Genomic DNA, 14,149 nt, shown 5'->3' with positions numbered 1-14,149 from the left:
AGCAGGGAACACGAGGAGTCATTCAACGGAAAGAGTAAATGAAAGAAGATAAGGAAATAAAAGTATGATGTTGTTAGGTTTGATGGAGAACTAATACATGGTTGGTAAGAGGAAAATGAGAGAGAGAGAGAGAGAGAGAGGGTGGAATAGGAGGAAACAATAAAAGAGAACGAAGAAGGAAAAAGAAAAAATTAATGAAAAAGCATGAAAACAAGATTAAAAGAAATAATGCTATACTAATGAAGAAAACTGAAAAAATAAGGTTAAAAAATTTAATGTCATGAGGCAAATAAACCGGATTGATGGAGAGGCGTTAAAGAGGGAAGTCTAAAATCATGGAAGCATTAAATATATAAGAATGCTTTAAAAAACTCACATCCATGGACGCACCACACTTATAGCAAAGATAATCGATTTGCAGACTCTTTGGCCAAGGAAGGGAGGAAGTATACCCTGTTACCGGTGTATACTTCCTCCCACTCACAGCTGTGAGGAAATAGACACCCTTAACAAGGTGTATTTTTCCCAAGGAAGGATAGTCTCCTCCTTGTATTTTGTACTAGTTATCAATTGATGCTTGGCATGTTTCTTATTTTAGACTTTGTAATCTTTAATTCTATTTAATTTAAGCTCAATTTCACCAAAAATATTTTTTTGAAGAACATTGAAAAGAGTGTAATTTTTTTAATTATTAAAGAGGTAAATAAAGCGGTTTGATGGAGAGAGGAATAACTTAATGGGGGAGGAGAATTGATTGGGGTGTTACCTCATTAAGGAGGGAAACCACAAAATTGTGGACAAATCAAATTATTAAGAATATATATTTTTTATACTTAAGATAAAAATTCTATTCTAGTCTAAGATTGATTTTTTATTGATTAGAGTGATAGAAGTTATCGAGGTTATACTCATATCGACCCCATGCCAATGAGCCTCCAAGCATTCTCAAAGCCCTTATCTAGAACAACTTCTGTATGATTCAAATGAGTAGGAATCAACAAAGGTAGAGAGGGCAGATTTCATTTCAAGAGAACCAGACCTGCCCCTCAAGTCTCACCCTTAACTACAAACTTTCCATCAAAAACCCAACCTGCACCTTATTCTTTCCAACCATGCTTCATTTGGCCAAGTCTTCGACAAGAACATGATCATGGGATCTTTTCCTCGTAAAAAAGTAACGAGCTATTGAACTATTTGCATGGGTTCCCAAGCTCATGACAATCCCAAACTAGACAATTCATTATTCTCGGTGGGGCTAGTAACCAGCCTCCACCGATGTAGCTTCTATAGTCTTGCAATCATATTGCATTGTCCTTCTCCTGCTATCCCCTTCCTCTATCAAATTGTAGATTGTTGATCCTTTGTTTTTAAAGAACCTTTACTCTTAACCCATAATTCACTTTTTTTTTTCCTTTCATGGGTAGGTTATTACGTGACGAGTTGTGAGTGATGGAATAAAAATTGTGGATTGGTTATTATAACACCAATAGCATATAAATAATGCTAGCACCACAACTTCAATCACTCACAACTTGCCATGTGGGCAAGTTGTGACAAAAGTTGTGGATCACGACCATGGAACCCTCTATGAGTTCTCCACAGTGGCTTAAACATTCTAGCCCCCACCTCTATGTATAAGGACATGCTGAGTGAAGATTTTTGCCTTAAAGTTTTATTACTCACATCCACCTTAACACCCGCTTTTTTAGATAAGGAAAACTTCACCCAAAGATTTGAGATGAACTACATTCACCCTCTTCTCCTTCACTCAAAGAACTAGCACAGTTTCCTCTTCTCGTACTAAGGGTTTGTTTGGTTAGAGGTGGAATAAGGAGGATAGAAAAAAAAAAAAAAAGTGAGAAGAAAATGTTTTTAATGGGTGTTTGATTGGAAGGAGAAGAGTAAAAAAAATGGGTGGAACTCAAGTGTTTTCTTCCCGAGCCCACCAATATGAGCCTACCAAAATGTTTTCTCCCAAATTGGGAAGAAAACATGTAGAAAATGTATGAACTAAAGCACCCATGTACTACAACGTGCTAGGTTTTCTACTTTTCATGGTTTCTATTTTTTTTTTTTTTTCCTTTCCTTTGCTTCTTTTCCGTTTTGTCATTTTTTGTTACATGTCATCTGTTTCCTTTTATATATTTATTTTAAATTTCATTCTTTAGTTTTTTTTTTTTGTCCTTTTTTATACTTTTCAATCGGTTGGTGTTTTTTTCTTTCTTTTTTTGGTTCATTTGTATTTTTTTTCTTCTAATTTGTTACTTTTTTATCTATTAAGACATGAATGTAAATTTATACAAATTACATTTTCTATCCCTCAACTTTAACTTGTTATACTTGCCTAATATTAGAATGTATAATTTCACATACAATAAGCATAATCATAACAAATGCCTACTAATAACTATTAGGGTAAACTACGTATTTGCTCCATATACTTTATACCATATTTCAATTTAGTTCATATCCTTTTAATTATGTTAATTTGGTCTTTAACCTTTTAATGTTGTATCAATTTAGTTTTTACCGCTATCTCTTGAATGGAAATTGCTGATGTGGCTAACGGCCAAAGTAAAAAATTTAGTTTAATAGAAAGACATAATTAAACCAATTGTAAACATTTTTTTAAAGAGAGTTTTAACTTATGACGTCCACTCCTGATGATAGCTTTTTATCATCAGATCAAGACACCAATTGGTTTTTGATGTAGGCAAGAATTGAATCCCAAATCTCTTATTGAACTATAAGAGACTTTACTATTTAAACTAATTAGAACTAACAAATCAATTGTAAAATAAAATGCCTTGCTTGAATAGTACTTAGTACTTAAAATTTCGTTTTTTTTTTTAAACAATTTCTTATCATCGAACATAGTTTAGTTAGATTTTATTTAGATAAGATCAAACATAATTTAATCAAAATTTGTTGGCTGCTTTAGCCGAGCATAATGGTAAGTGAATTCAAATTCTTAGTCATATGACTTATAATAATAATTTTTTTTTTTTTTTAACTTCATAAATTTGATTTTTTTTAGGACTTGTGAAATAATATAAAGACAATGAAAACATATGAGTAGTAACATGGAACTGATTATTAGATTTGAGGAGGTGCTTGGTGAACTAGTCTACACTTTTGCCAACACATGAAATAAGACAACTCAGGACATATCTTGTTCTGTCATTGTTCCAAAGCATATAAGTGACTAATAAATTTTTTACATAAAGTTAGGATGGAAATTGGAAATCCCTTTTTTCTTTACATGCATTATCAAGTCTTCTTCATTATTCTCCAAGGGAAGATGGGTTCCTTGTTAGTTGAGGCATGAATGGGCAACTTCTTTTTCGTCAATGAGGTCTTTTGCAGTTACATCCATCTTTGCCCTTGAGAACTCATCGATCTTGAGCCCTGCCAATGCGTAAACAAGTTCCAAACACTGAATGCACTAAAATAGTCTCATGCAAGTGGTATTAAAACATTTTGACCATTTTTCATGGCATTTTGGAATATATAACATGCTAACTACTAACACAAGAGTATAGTAGGCTATCATAATTATAGCCATTCATTCATGAATCCTCGATTGTATTACTCTTATGCCTCTTTTTATATCATTGTTGATTGCTCATCAGTAACTGGGAGTTTTGAGCTTTGTGCATTTCATTGTTATAGACTTATAGTCCATATATTCCGAATATATATCCTTGCTCTCTTCAACAACTACCTTTGCTCTTAAACCATTATTTAGATCTAAGACATAATTGACAAACAACATATATTCCCTATGCAGATTATAGTGATTTGTAGCTTCAGAAACATTAGCAGTTCAACTCTTAAGGAAAGAAGAAGTAACATTTACAACATATAGAAGCCACAGAACTTACCATTCACAATTGACCATTTTCCTTTCTCACATTTAACAGGAAAAGAGTAAATAATATCCTTTGGGATCCCATAAGAACCATCAGAATACACTCCCATGGAAACCCACGTTCCCTGAATTACAAAGCCAAAGGAAAATTTACAAAAGATAATAATAATTAAAAGAAGAAGAAGAAGAAGAATATGAAAGCAAATAAGTTCTGCATGATCAAATGCTATTTGAGATGAAAGATAATCAACCTTGGGAGTCCCGAGAACCCAATCATGCATATGATCACAAGCAGCACTTGCAGCAGACAATGCACTTGATGCTTTCCGAGCCTTGATAATGGCTGCGCCACGCTGCTGTACAGTGTTGATGAACTCGTTTTTTAACCTATGACAGAAAAAATTTAAATAAATAAATAACAGAAAGGGAAACAAAGTAAATAGCCTGACAAGGATGCATAGAGATGTGAAGATGGTCAACATAACTATGTTGTTGAAGACCCTGCAAAGAGTTGCAACCTAAATATTCAACATGCACCCAAATGTACCCAAGACCAACCTAAAACTTTGGAGTTCAATAACTTTTCAAAAATATAAAGCCAGGTCCTAATATAGGACTGATGTGGGTAGTTTTGGGGCTTAAATGTGTAAATTTCACATCATTTTCTGTTTATACCAACTGGTGCAGATGCTCTAACAGGGTGCAAGACAGATTTAAGAATAAGTTTGTTTTTTGATGAGTACAAACTCAAGTATAAAAATTGTTACCACCTACACCCCAAAGATTGGGATCCCTGGGTTAGGAAAATGGCATGTAGGTACTAATTGACAGTGCACCCCAAGCTATTGCTTAAAAGAAGCATGGTAATCTAAGGAGAGCCATAAATTCACTGGAGCAATTTTGTCTTCATAGATGATCAATCACTATTTATCTTGAGAGGTGGGATAGCTACAATTACTAGAATCCATAATTTAAAAAAAAAAAAAAATTGTTAAAATAACTAAATTCACCATTTCCTAAGAACTTAATCTTTTAGGACAAATAGTATCATGGTATGTAGGTGGTCTAAATTTGGAGGATTGAACCTTATGCCTGCTCTACCTCCCATTTAAATACTTATAGGTACTTTATCAACCTATGTCTCCAAATAATTTAAACATGTGAAAGTGGCAAAAAATAAACATGTTGGATATTTTGAGATACCAATGATCGTCAATATCAAGTTCTTTGACTAGTCTCTCTCCATTTGTGGTGGTGACAATCGCATGATTGGCATCTGGATATTGAGTTGAAGAGTGATTGCCCCAGATGATTACGTTCTTGACATCAGTAACATAAACCTTCAATCTCTCAGCTATTTGACTTAATGCTCTGTTATGATCAAGTCGTGTTAGGCACGTGATATTTTCCTTTGGGATTGAAGGAGCAAATTCTTTCAAGATGAGAGCATTGGTGTTTGCAGGGTTGGCAACAACTAGCACCTGCGTAATAAAGCAGTGAAAGGGCGTCAACGTAGGAAACAATATTTTTCTCCCAAAAAAAAAAAAAAAAAAGAAAAAAAAGGAGAAAACACTTGGGAAACAATATTAATTCAAAAAATTAGCTGCATAAAAGTGAAGATTAAAAAAGAAAAGAACTCTTTAAAGATTTCAATCTTTCAACATTTGTAATTTTTAGAAATCTGACAATATGATTGGTTATAAATATGTTGGAAACAGACATATAGGAAATCTGGTTTTCACTGAATATATTCATTAATAAGTTGGAAACTAGACTCGAAAATGCACAATTATGTTGTCAATGGTAGCACATAGAGACACAAGATTTGAGAGGATCAAAAGAAACAAACATAAATATTTAGAGTATTAAGGATTTGCTTGAATGGTGCATTTTCATGGCAGCTTCTTGTTCTTCCATTTTTAGAGTGAGTGAGGGGGCTGGAGAACTAGTAATTCGGATACACATACTTCTTCAATCTGGACAGAAAGGACAAACACTGCTCCCTGTGACTGAAAGATTTTTCTTTCTAGGGAAATACTATATTTCATGCAATATAAAGAATGTCTGATCAATTATTCTTATGATGTAAAGGGACTCTAGATTAGGTAGCTTAGCAATATTACTAATTTGAGCACGAGTGTCCCTCCAGGATGTAACTTAAAATAGTAACATTAACCAAGATATAGACATTCAGATTGTATCAATTACCAAAGCAGGTAATGGTCAGAGGACATTCCAAAAGGCATGCTACAGAGCCATTACAACTAATAGAAGCAACAGACCATGCTTACGGATAGGAAATGATAGTGAGACAAGGAATGTACTGGGACATATTATCACAAGCTAATAATAATGGAACAGAATGCTAAGATCATTAGTTTTATTGATTCACTAATTTTTATCATGGCCTAGAGGGCATCTAGTAATAGGTGGTGCAGAAGCAGGACGACCAGTTTTCAATGGGAATGTGTTTTTGGACGTAAAATAAAAACAAACAGGATAAAACCCATGTATCAACGCCAAGATGTGGAGAGAGGGATAAAACCCAAGAATCAGCACTTAAAGACTGCTTTGAGTTAGTACCAAGCAAAGTAACAGAGATATGCTTGTATTCAACATGAAGCATTGGAAGTAAAAATTCAAACAAATTTTAAGATCAACCTGTCTACAGTAGTGAAATTAAATTAAAGAAGGAAGGGAAATAACTTCACAATCAAATAAGAAAAGGAAATACCTCATAAAAATTTTCATTAAATACAAAATAAATAAATAAAATCCTAAAAAAGTCTCAGATCCATTAGCATCAATCTTATCCAATGAAATCAATCAGCATCAATAGAACCAATATGTCTCCTCTTTTTAAACTTCAAAACATCTCAGAACATCCAGTTTCATGACTTTTAATTTTTAAAGTAAATGAAGCCATATATATATAAAAAAAAAATACAAATCTATGTAAAGGTGAACTGATAATATTCCAAACTGAATGTGGCTGTGTGGGTGACCCTAAAATCTTAAATCTACACACTCAAGTGAATTTATGGGGTCACCTTGCAATCCGAAGCAGCATGCTCCTCCAAGGCCGAAGCCTGTTCCTTGTAAATAGGCACATTCTTAGACATCATATCCTTCCTTTCCATACCTTCCTTCCGGGGGAATCCACCAAGCATAATAGCAATATTGACGTCTTTACAAGCTTCAGTGACGTCCGTGGTAGCATGCACCTCTATTGAACCATGTTCATGACAATTTAAGAAACCTCAGGGGAGAGTATAGTTCTATCAACCTAGAGTTAACTCTCAAGATAAGAGACATACCTTTCAGAAGAGGGAAGGCAGCATCAAGCAATTCCATTTTTACCCCATTCAAGGCTTCAGCTGCCGGTGCGATATCAAGCAAGTGCAGAATCACAGGCTGATCAGGACCCAGCATGATTCCCCTTGCAATCATTGGAGCAATGGCATAACCTATTTGCCCTGTTGAACAAAATCAAAATTTTGAGCTACAGATACACAAGCTATATATTATCATGTCTAGAAGAAAGAATACCAAACCTATAGAATTGAAAATCAAATGCACTTGCTCCTTTACATAATGACAACAGTCATCTTGATATAAATCAAGCTTTTTTTTTTCAATTCTCATTCTTTCCAACTATTTCAAAAAGACTACAATGTATAAGATAATACAATGATTATTTCAACAACAAAACAGTTACAATTTTTAGGATTTCTTTAGATTATCTACAGAAATCAGAAATGGCAGTCAAACTCATCTTCAAAGAAAACCACAGATTTAAACTGTTTCATTAAGAATTACATCACAGAACAGCAGTGCAGGAAGTCATAAACTGAATAGAAAACAGGATTTTCAAATTAAGTTAAGGATAAATTTGAAGAAAAATAATTAAAATACTTTTTTGCAAATAATTTTTAACAAAAATTGAGACAAAAATTCATGAAAAATTGGATGATGATTTTAACATATTTATAAAAAAAAATACAAAGCAACAAATTCCATAAATTTCACTTATTAACAATTGGGATCAGTTTTGACTTTAACTCCCATGAAGGAGAAACCTGGTAAATTAGCATTTGCCTTAATAGTTTAAGCAGGTAGGAAAAAGTGAATTTTATCATTTAACCATTGATTCTAACAAAATCAATAAATGATATTTATATGAGCTAAAGATACCATAATGAGGAAACCAAAAAACAAGAAGTATCCACAGGCATACAAGCAAATTTAGATTAAGCAATCATACAAAATTGGAAAATTTGGGGTTTATCATTTGGAGAACATTCATATTTGTCAATTTGAATGAAAATTTAGATGACAGTTTCAGAAATTCAGCAAAAATAAATATATATAATAATATAAAAGGCATTCAAATTTCTAATATTGAGTTTCATGATGATAAAAAGACAATCAAATATTTCTACCAAGGACCAAGAAAAACCAAATAGACTATCAGGTTGAGCTAGCATGCCTGCAGCACCAGTGACCAATACTTTCATTGGTTCCTTCTCCATCTTCAAGGAGCCCCACATGTATGTAATAAGCTTCCAAGAGATAGCAATAGTAAACAAAACAACGAGACCATTCTGAAGCAATACAAGATACTCCATTTTCTCAAAAACCAAACTGATAAATAAACAGTTCCTCGTAGATTTCTTCTCAAAACTATCCAACCTTCTAACATATATACACATATGTATGATGCATCAAAATACAAAAATATATGAACAAAAAACAAAGAATATTAAAAGAAACCTGTACAACAAGGCATTAATTTCAGATGCCAAAACAACTTGCACAAGAGATGCACAAGTATAAGAGATCTCCACAATCAAAGAAAAGAACCTATCCATCTGTTTGTTTTCCAATCAAACTAAGGAAAAAGATAAGGATATTATAGAATTAAGTTATGAAACTTCCATTGAATGCAACATCCACTTCTAACCACCAAAGCTAAATGGTTGTGCTTAGACTTTGTTGAGAGGATTGCTTTCTTTATCATATAATATAAAATTCATAATGAAGAATAAAAAAATGTAATAAAGAAAAAAAACAAAAACCCAGCAAAAGAAACCAAACGGAGCAAAGCAACAAGCGAAAACGAAGGAAAAAAGAAAAGAAAAGAGAGAGACCCATCGCAGACCCAGTCACGCCGCCGCCACACGCGAGAGAAATCCATCGCAGACCCGTCGCTGCCTCAACTGTCGGCGTCGCATACCCAAACGGGAAACGGCCACACCAGCGCCGCCACTGTCGCCATGCGAGACCCGTCCCTGGCTCAGATTCACGGTCAAATGATGAAGACTAAAAGTATGAAAGAATATTTGAGATCCTGGCATAGCTTCCTTGGTGAGAGACTGTGAGGAAGAAATTTGGTTGCGAAAATTGAAAAAAGAGATCTGATGGTAAAAGTAAAAGGCGTGCTGAGCAGCGAAGAGCCTTCCTACTTAAAAAATAATCCTATATTCTTCTTTATTTACAAGTTTGCCATAAGAAAATAGTAAAAGTTAAAAATCTTATATAAAATGTGAACAAGAATATAAGATTATAAATAAATATTTTTTTAAATCCCACCTTATTTAAGATTTCTAAAAAAATTAAATTAAATTCATTATCTATATATATATATATAAAACCGAAACCTTTGCTGGCATCACAATTTTTCACGTCAGTACAATATTATATATATATATATAAAACCGAAGCCTTTACTAGCATCATAATTTTCCACGTCAGCACAATATTTAAAAAATAAAAATAAAAACATTATAACTTCTCAAAATCCTAGCAACCTTATCCCTCTCTCAAGTGAAGAAATATAAAGCCATAGAACGATTTAATGCTGGAGAATCCGCATTGTTCCTCGCCGTGGATACTAAAAATATGATGTACTAATTAATATTTAAAAAATAAAAAATAAAAATAAAAATATTATTGTAGGGGTAAAATTTTCAAATCAAACAATGGGCCTGGGCCCCATACAAAGTCCAGCCACGTCCGAAGAGAAAGTGAAGCGCCAAAAGGGCTTCTGGTATAACTTTAAAATAATTTTCCTAAATTTTAAAATACTAAAAAAATTAAAAATAATTCTCAGCCTTATCTCCACTATAAAGTCCAAGCCTTACCTTCACTGTAAAGCCCAATCTTTATAGCTTTAATTCCACAATAAAGCTCAAGCCCAAGCCTAAGCCTGTCTCTCACGATTTCAAATTCCTTTTCTGTCTCCTCACCTTTTGGTTTACTGTGTTTCACAATTTCTGTCTCCCCACCTTTTAAACGGCAACCCTTCATCAGCGTTAACTTGTCAGTGGTTTCAATTCCTCAATGACAACCCTTCAGCTTTTGCTAACGCCAGCCTATAATAGTAGTCTCTCTGTCTTCCCTCCTTTGTCTCTTCCTTTCCTCACAATATGTTAATACTCACAAAAGGTGGATAATTCAGTTCAGGTATCTGTGCTCTATTCTTGTGACTGCCAGGCATAATAATTCAATGTAAGGATTAGATTATTTTGATTGATTTTTTTTTTCTTTTAAAAATTTGTTACTACCTCTTTTGTGCTGTGATATGGATGATTGTTATGTTGATTTTTCTTTGTATTTGATTTTTTTTTAGGATGTTGACTTTTTGATTGCTGGGTTTTTTTATTGGAGCTCTACCTCTTTTGTATTGTGGGTCGTATATGGGGTTAGTGTGATTCTGATTTCTTCGTGTAGTGCTTTTGTGTGGATACCTCAACAATTTGGTTTGGTTAACATGTGGGGAAGTTCTTGCTAGGGATATGCCAACTGGGTGTTTTAATTGGAGTTCTACCTCTTTTGTGTTGTGGGTCATATATGGGTTTATGTAAATGCTGTTTAATGAGAGAGGTTGAACAGTTCATGTAGACTTTTTTTTTTTTTTGATAAGAGTTCATGTAGACTTATTTCCTATATGATATGAGAAATTAATAAAAAGTGAATCAGAGTGGTCCAAAATTTCCCATATTCGTTGTTTTGGTAATGATGCTATTGAAATTCGTCCCTAGTTACGTAGATTGGTCCAAGACAGATCCCAGCCGTAAGTTTTCTCATATTGAATCAACCAAACAATTATCAAAGATTGCCAAATTCCCTTTCAGTTTTTTTTTCTCTCTTAAATTTCCAGTAATACTTTAAGAAGTAATAATAAAATGGAACGTTCTGTTCTCTTCAGCTGCAAATGACCGAAATTCAAGAGCTGCATGTGATGACAAACCAAATAAGAGAAGCTTCAGATTTGTTTGCGCAATAGTAATACAAAAACAATGTGGTTAGTCCATCTTCTACTGTCTCTTTTCTTTTACAGATTTCTTAATTTTTTTTCTCTGTTTTATTTCCAAGTGTAATTCCCAAATTTTGAATGTGCCTGTAAGATTATCTGATGATTATCCAGTTGGGGAGAGGTAAGAAATTTTTTTACCAGCAAACAAGTTTAGGTAGTTAAATTTCTTCTTCTGCCCAAGTCATTATTTTCTTTCTCAGCATAACACAATGCAAGGCTAATGCAATGATATATTTTTCTAGCTTAGATTATTGGTAGAATTTATGTGAAACAATCTTGGACAATATTAAGGGTCTACTTAGATCCATAGGAGATTTTAGGAAACATATGCATAATTTTTCAGATCTGTAAAATTTTCATTTGCCCAAACTCAAACACTCAAAAACACCTCATACAGTCTAAGTTTCGTAGACTACAAAAAATCTTTTTTTACAAATTCCTGATGCAATAAGCTATTCTTGGTATAAAGTATGCATAATAAAAGAACACCAAAATCTGCTTAAAATTCTGCAGGGCAAGGATTTTGTTATTATAAAGAAAACAAACTTTTCCCTATCCTAGTTGCCTTGACTAAGGTAAGTAGGAAGTATCATATTCTTTTTTCCTTTTCCTGTCTTGGATTTGTTCATTTTGCATGATAAGTAATGTCTGTAATTCCGTTTATCAAAAGCAAAAAAAAAATATCTCTAATTCCACTGTTTTACTATTTCATTTTTCCATCTACTCTACTTAATAGAGGGGAGAGTGGCCCCATTTATGATGACTCAATTCTTCATAGAGTTTTATGCAGGAATTGAAGTCTCAATTTTAATATCCCTTAAGTCCAAGTAATGGAATGGACTGGATTCATTTGTATAGTTTTGTACAAGTGATTTTGCTGTAATTTGGGTTCTCCTTTGCTGTAACAGTATCAGTCTTTGTGTTGTATATGGAGGTTGCAGGTTGCAGCTAAAACTGCAATATGCTGTACAGAATGATGCAGAGTTTGCTCTGTTATCTGGTTGTTTGGCTAGCGCCAGTGTTTTTTTTTTTTTGGGTTAGAGAGGGATTAATTTAAAGATTTTGAGTTTATTTAAGTTGCATGCATCATGTGAGCCTAGATTTTTGGTTTGGGTCTTCTCCTGTGTGATTTCAACGACTATGTGTGTAGGTATGTGTAAGTATTTTCTGTCATTTTTGTGTTTTAGTATTTGGGATGGGTCTTATCTTGTGTGATTTCAACAAACATGTAGTGTAAGAGTATAACTTTTGCTGTCATTTGTCAACCACTTTGTTTTATGGCTACTGAAATTGTTGTATAACTTAATTTGGTCCTTTGAATTGATTCTGTTGTGGACCTATTTTACGTGTAATTTAATAATTTTATAGAATTTGAGTTTGATTCATTTCTATTTGTTTAAAAGATTTTTATATATAAAAAATAAAAAAAAATTTGAGATGTGGGTTTGTTTATAAATCTATTATAGGATGCTGGGTCTTGTCTATTAATATTTGAATTGTTGTAATCTAAGACTTTTAGGGATTTTTATAGGTTTGTGGTCATCAGGAAGATGGGTTTGATTGAATAAAGAAAAGGGGCTGTTTGGCACAATATTTGTGAATTCATTAGATTTCAGCAATAATTATGTTTTGTTTGGTTTTTGAGATAAGGTTGGAATAGAAAATTAATTTGGGCTTTTGACTGTGGATTGATTTTGATGGTCAATGTAACAGAACCTTGTGCTATTAGGGAGCTTGGTACAACTTTTTGTTTTAGTCCTAGAGTGGCTGTATAGCTTGGGGACTGAAACAAAATAAGTAGTAAGATTAAAGATTTTGTTTTGTTTTTTTCCAAGCGTTTTTCTCATCAACCAGAGGGTTGTTGTAATTTGATTCAATGGACCACCTTATGCTGGTTGATGACACATTGGGCGACAGTTTGGATTTAGAAGTTGATGACTTAATTAAAGTGTGACAACATAACAAATAAAGATGCGAGTGATGAAGAGATTGAAGCAGAAGAATTGGAAAGGCGAATGTGGAAGGATCATATCAAGCTCAAGAGGCTTAAGGAAAGACAGAAGATTGCAGCCCAACAAGTTGTAGAGAAGCAAAAGCCCAAGCAGACCACTGAGATCAGGCTTGGAGGAAGTAGAGCACAGGATGGGATTCTCAAGTATATGCTGAAGCTGATGGAAGTTTGCAAAGCTCACGGCTTTGTCTATGGTATCATTCCTGAGAAGGGTAAGCCAGTGAGTGGTGCTTCTGACAACATTAGAGCTTGGTGGAAAGAAAAGGTGAAGTTTGATAAGAATGGGCCAGCAGCCATAGCCAAGTATGAAGTGAAATGCCTTGCCATGAGTGAGGCAGAAAATAATTAGAATAGGAACTCTGAAAGCATTCTCCAAGACTTGCAAGATGCTACTCTTGGGTCACTTTTGTCTTCTTAAATGCAACACTATGACCCCCTCAAAGGAAGTACTTGCTAGAAAAGGGAGCTCCGCCACCTTGGTGGCCAACTGGAAATGAAGATTGGTGGGTGAAGTTAGGGCTACCCCATGGTCAAAGACCTCCTTATAAGAAGCTGCATGATTTGAAGAAGATGATGAAGAAAGTTGGAGTGTTAACATGCTGGATCTGAATGAATGCAATCACATGTTGCAATCTTATAAAAAAAAGTTGTGCACATCACTTTCAAGGGTTCTGCAATCACATGCTGCTGAATGCAAAATGTCATATTTACATGTTTGCACATACTAAATTAAAAATGTCAGATTAAGTTTGATTGCTCATATGCATATTTATTCTTGATGTGCTGCTACTTTAAAGTAGTGAGAAGGGAATTTGAATTGTGCATGTCAATCTATAGAACAAATGGGGTTTAATGGATAGCTTAGTGTCATATTTGATATTTTTATGTTCTGGTCTTTTGCAGGACAGTTGAATAATAAAACACTGCATAGTGATTGACTTTGCATGGA

The 14,149-nt window shown here is 33.8% G+C and overlaps 1 protein-coding gene and 1 pseudogene across 4 annotated transcripts; one reads left to right on the top strand and one right to left on the bottom strand.

Moving 5' to 3' along the window:
• Positions 1-3,151: 3,151 nt before the first annotated feature.
• On the bottom strand, positions 3,152-9,298 carry LOC115986563 (malate dehydrogenase, cytoplasmic-like). Of its 4 annotated transcripts, none has more exons than XM_031109697.1 (7): positions 9,022-9,298; positions 7,189-7,347; positions 6,922-7,097; positions 5,075-5,352; positions 4,123-4,258; positions 3,885-3,996; positions 3,152-3,408 (listed from the first exon to the last, which is right to left on the bottom strand). In XM_031109697.1, exons 1-7 carry the CDS (start codon positions 9,023-9,025, stop codon positions 3,314-3,316), a joined length of 960 nt encoding a protein of 319 aa, XP_030965557.1. In that variant the 5' UTR covers positions 9,026-9,298; the 3' UTR covers positions 3,152-3,313. The 4 variants fall into 4 exon arrangements, with proteins under 4 accessions (XP_030965557.1, XP_030965559.1, XP_030965555.1 ...); XM_031109699.1 differs by having other exon boundaries at positions 9,033-9,298; XM_031109695.1 differs by lacking the exon at positions 9,022-9,298 and adding an exon at positions 8,361-8,934.
• A 1,111-nt stretch (positions 9,299-10,409) lies between these two features.
• LOC115986571 lies at positions 10,410-14,149 on the top strand (annotated as a pseudogene).

The sequence above is a fragment of the Quercus lobata genome, chromosome 4 (genome assembly GCF_001633185.2).
Source record: "Quercus lobata isolate SW786 chromosome 4, ValleyOak3.0 Primary Assembly, whole genome shotgun sequence".
NCBI lineage: Eukaryota > Viridiplantae > Streptophyta > Magnoliopsida > Fagales > Fagaceae > Quercus > Quercus lobata.
This window is presented reverse-complemented; position numbering and strand designations above follow the sequence as displayed.

What these genes read in the sequence shown, in the direction of transcription:
- LOC115986563 (XM_031109695.1), bottom strand. Translation starts at nt 8,583, where the DNA reads ATGTGTATATATGTTAGAAGGTTGGATAGTTTTGAGAAGAAATCTACG. An exon ending in ATGCTGCTTCGGATTGCAAG is followed by an intron (nt 5,353 to 6,921) that starts GTGACCCCATAA and finishes TTTATTACGCAG; the next exon opens with GTGCTAGTTGTTGCCAACCC. An exon ending in AAAATGGTCAATTGTGAATG is followed by an intron (nt 3,409 to 3,884) that starts GTAAGTTCTGTG and finishes ACGCATTGGCAG; the next exon opens with GGCTCAAGATCGATGAGTTC.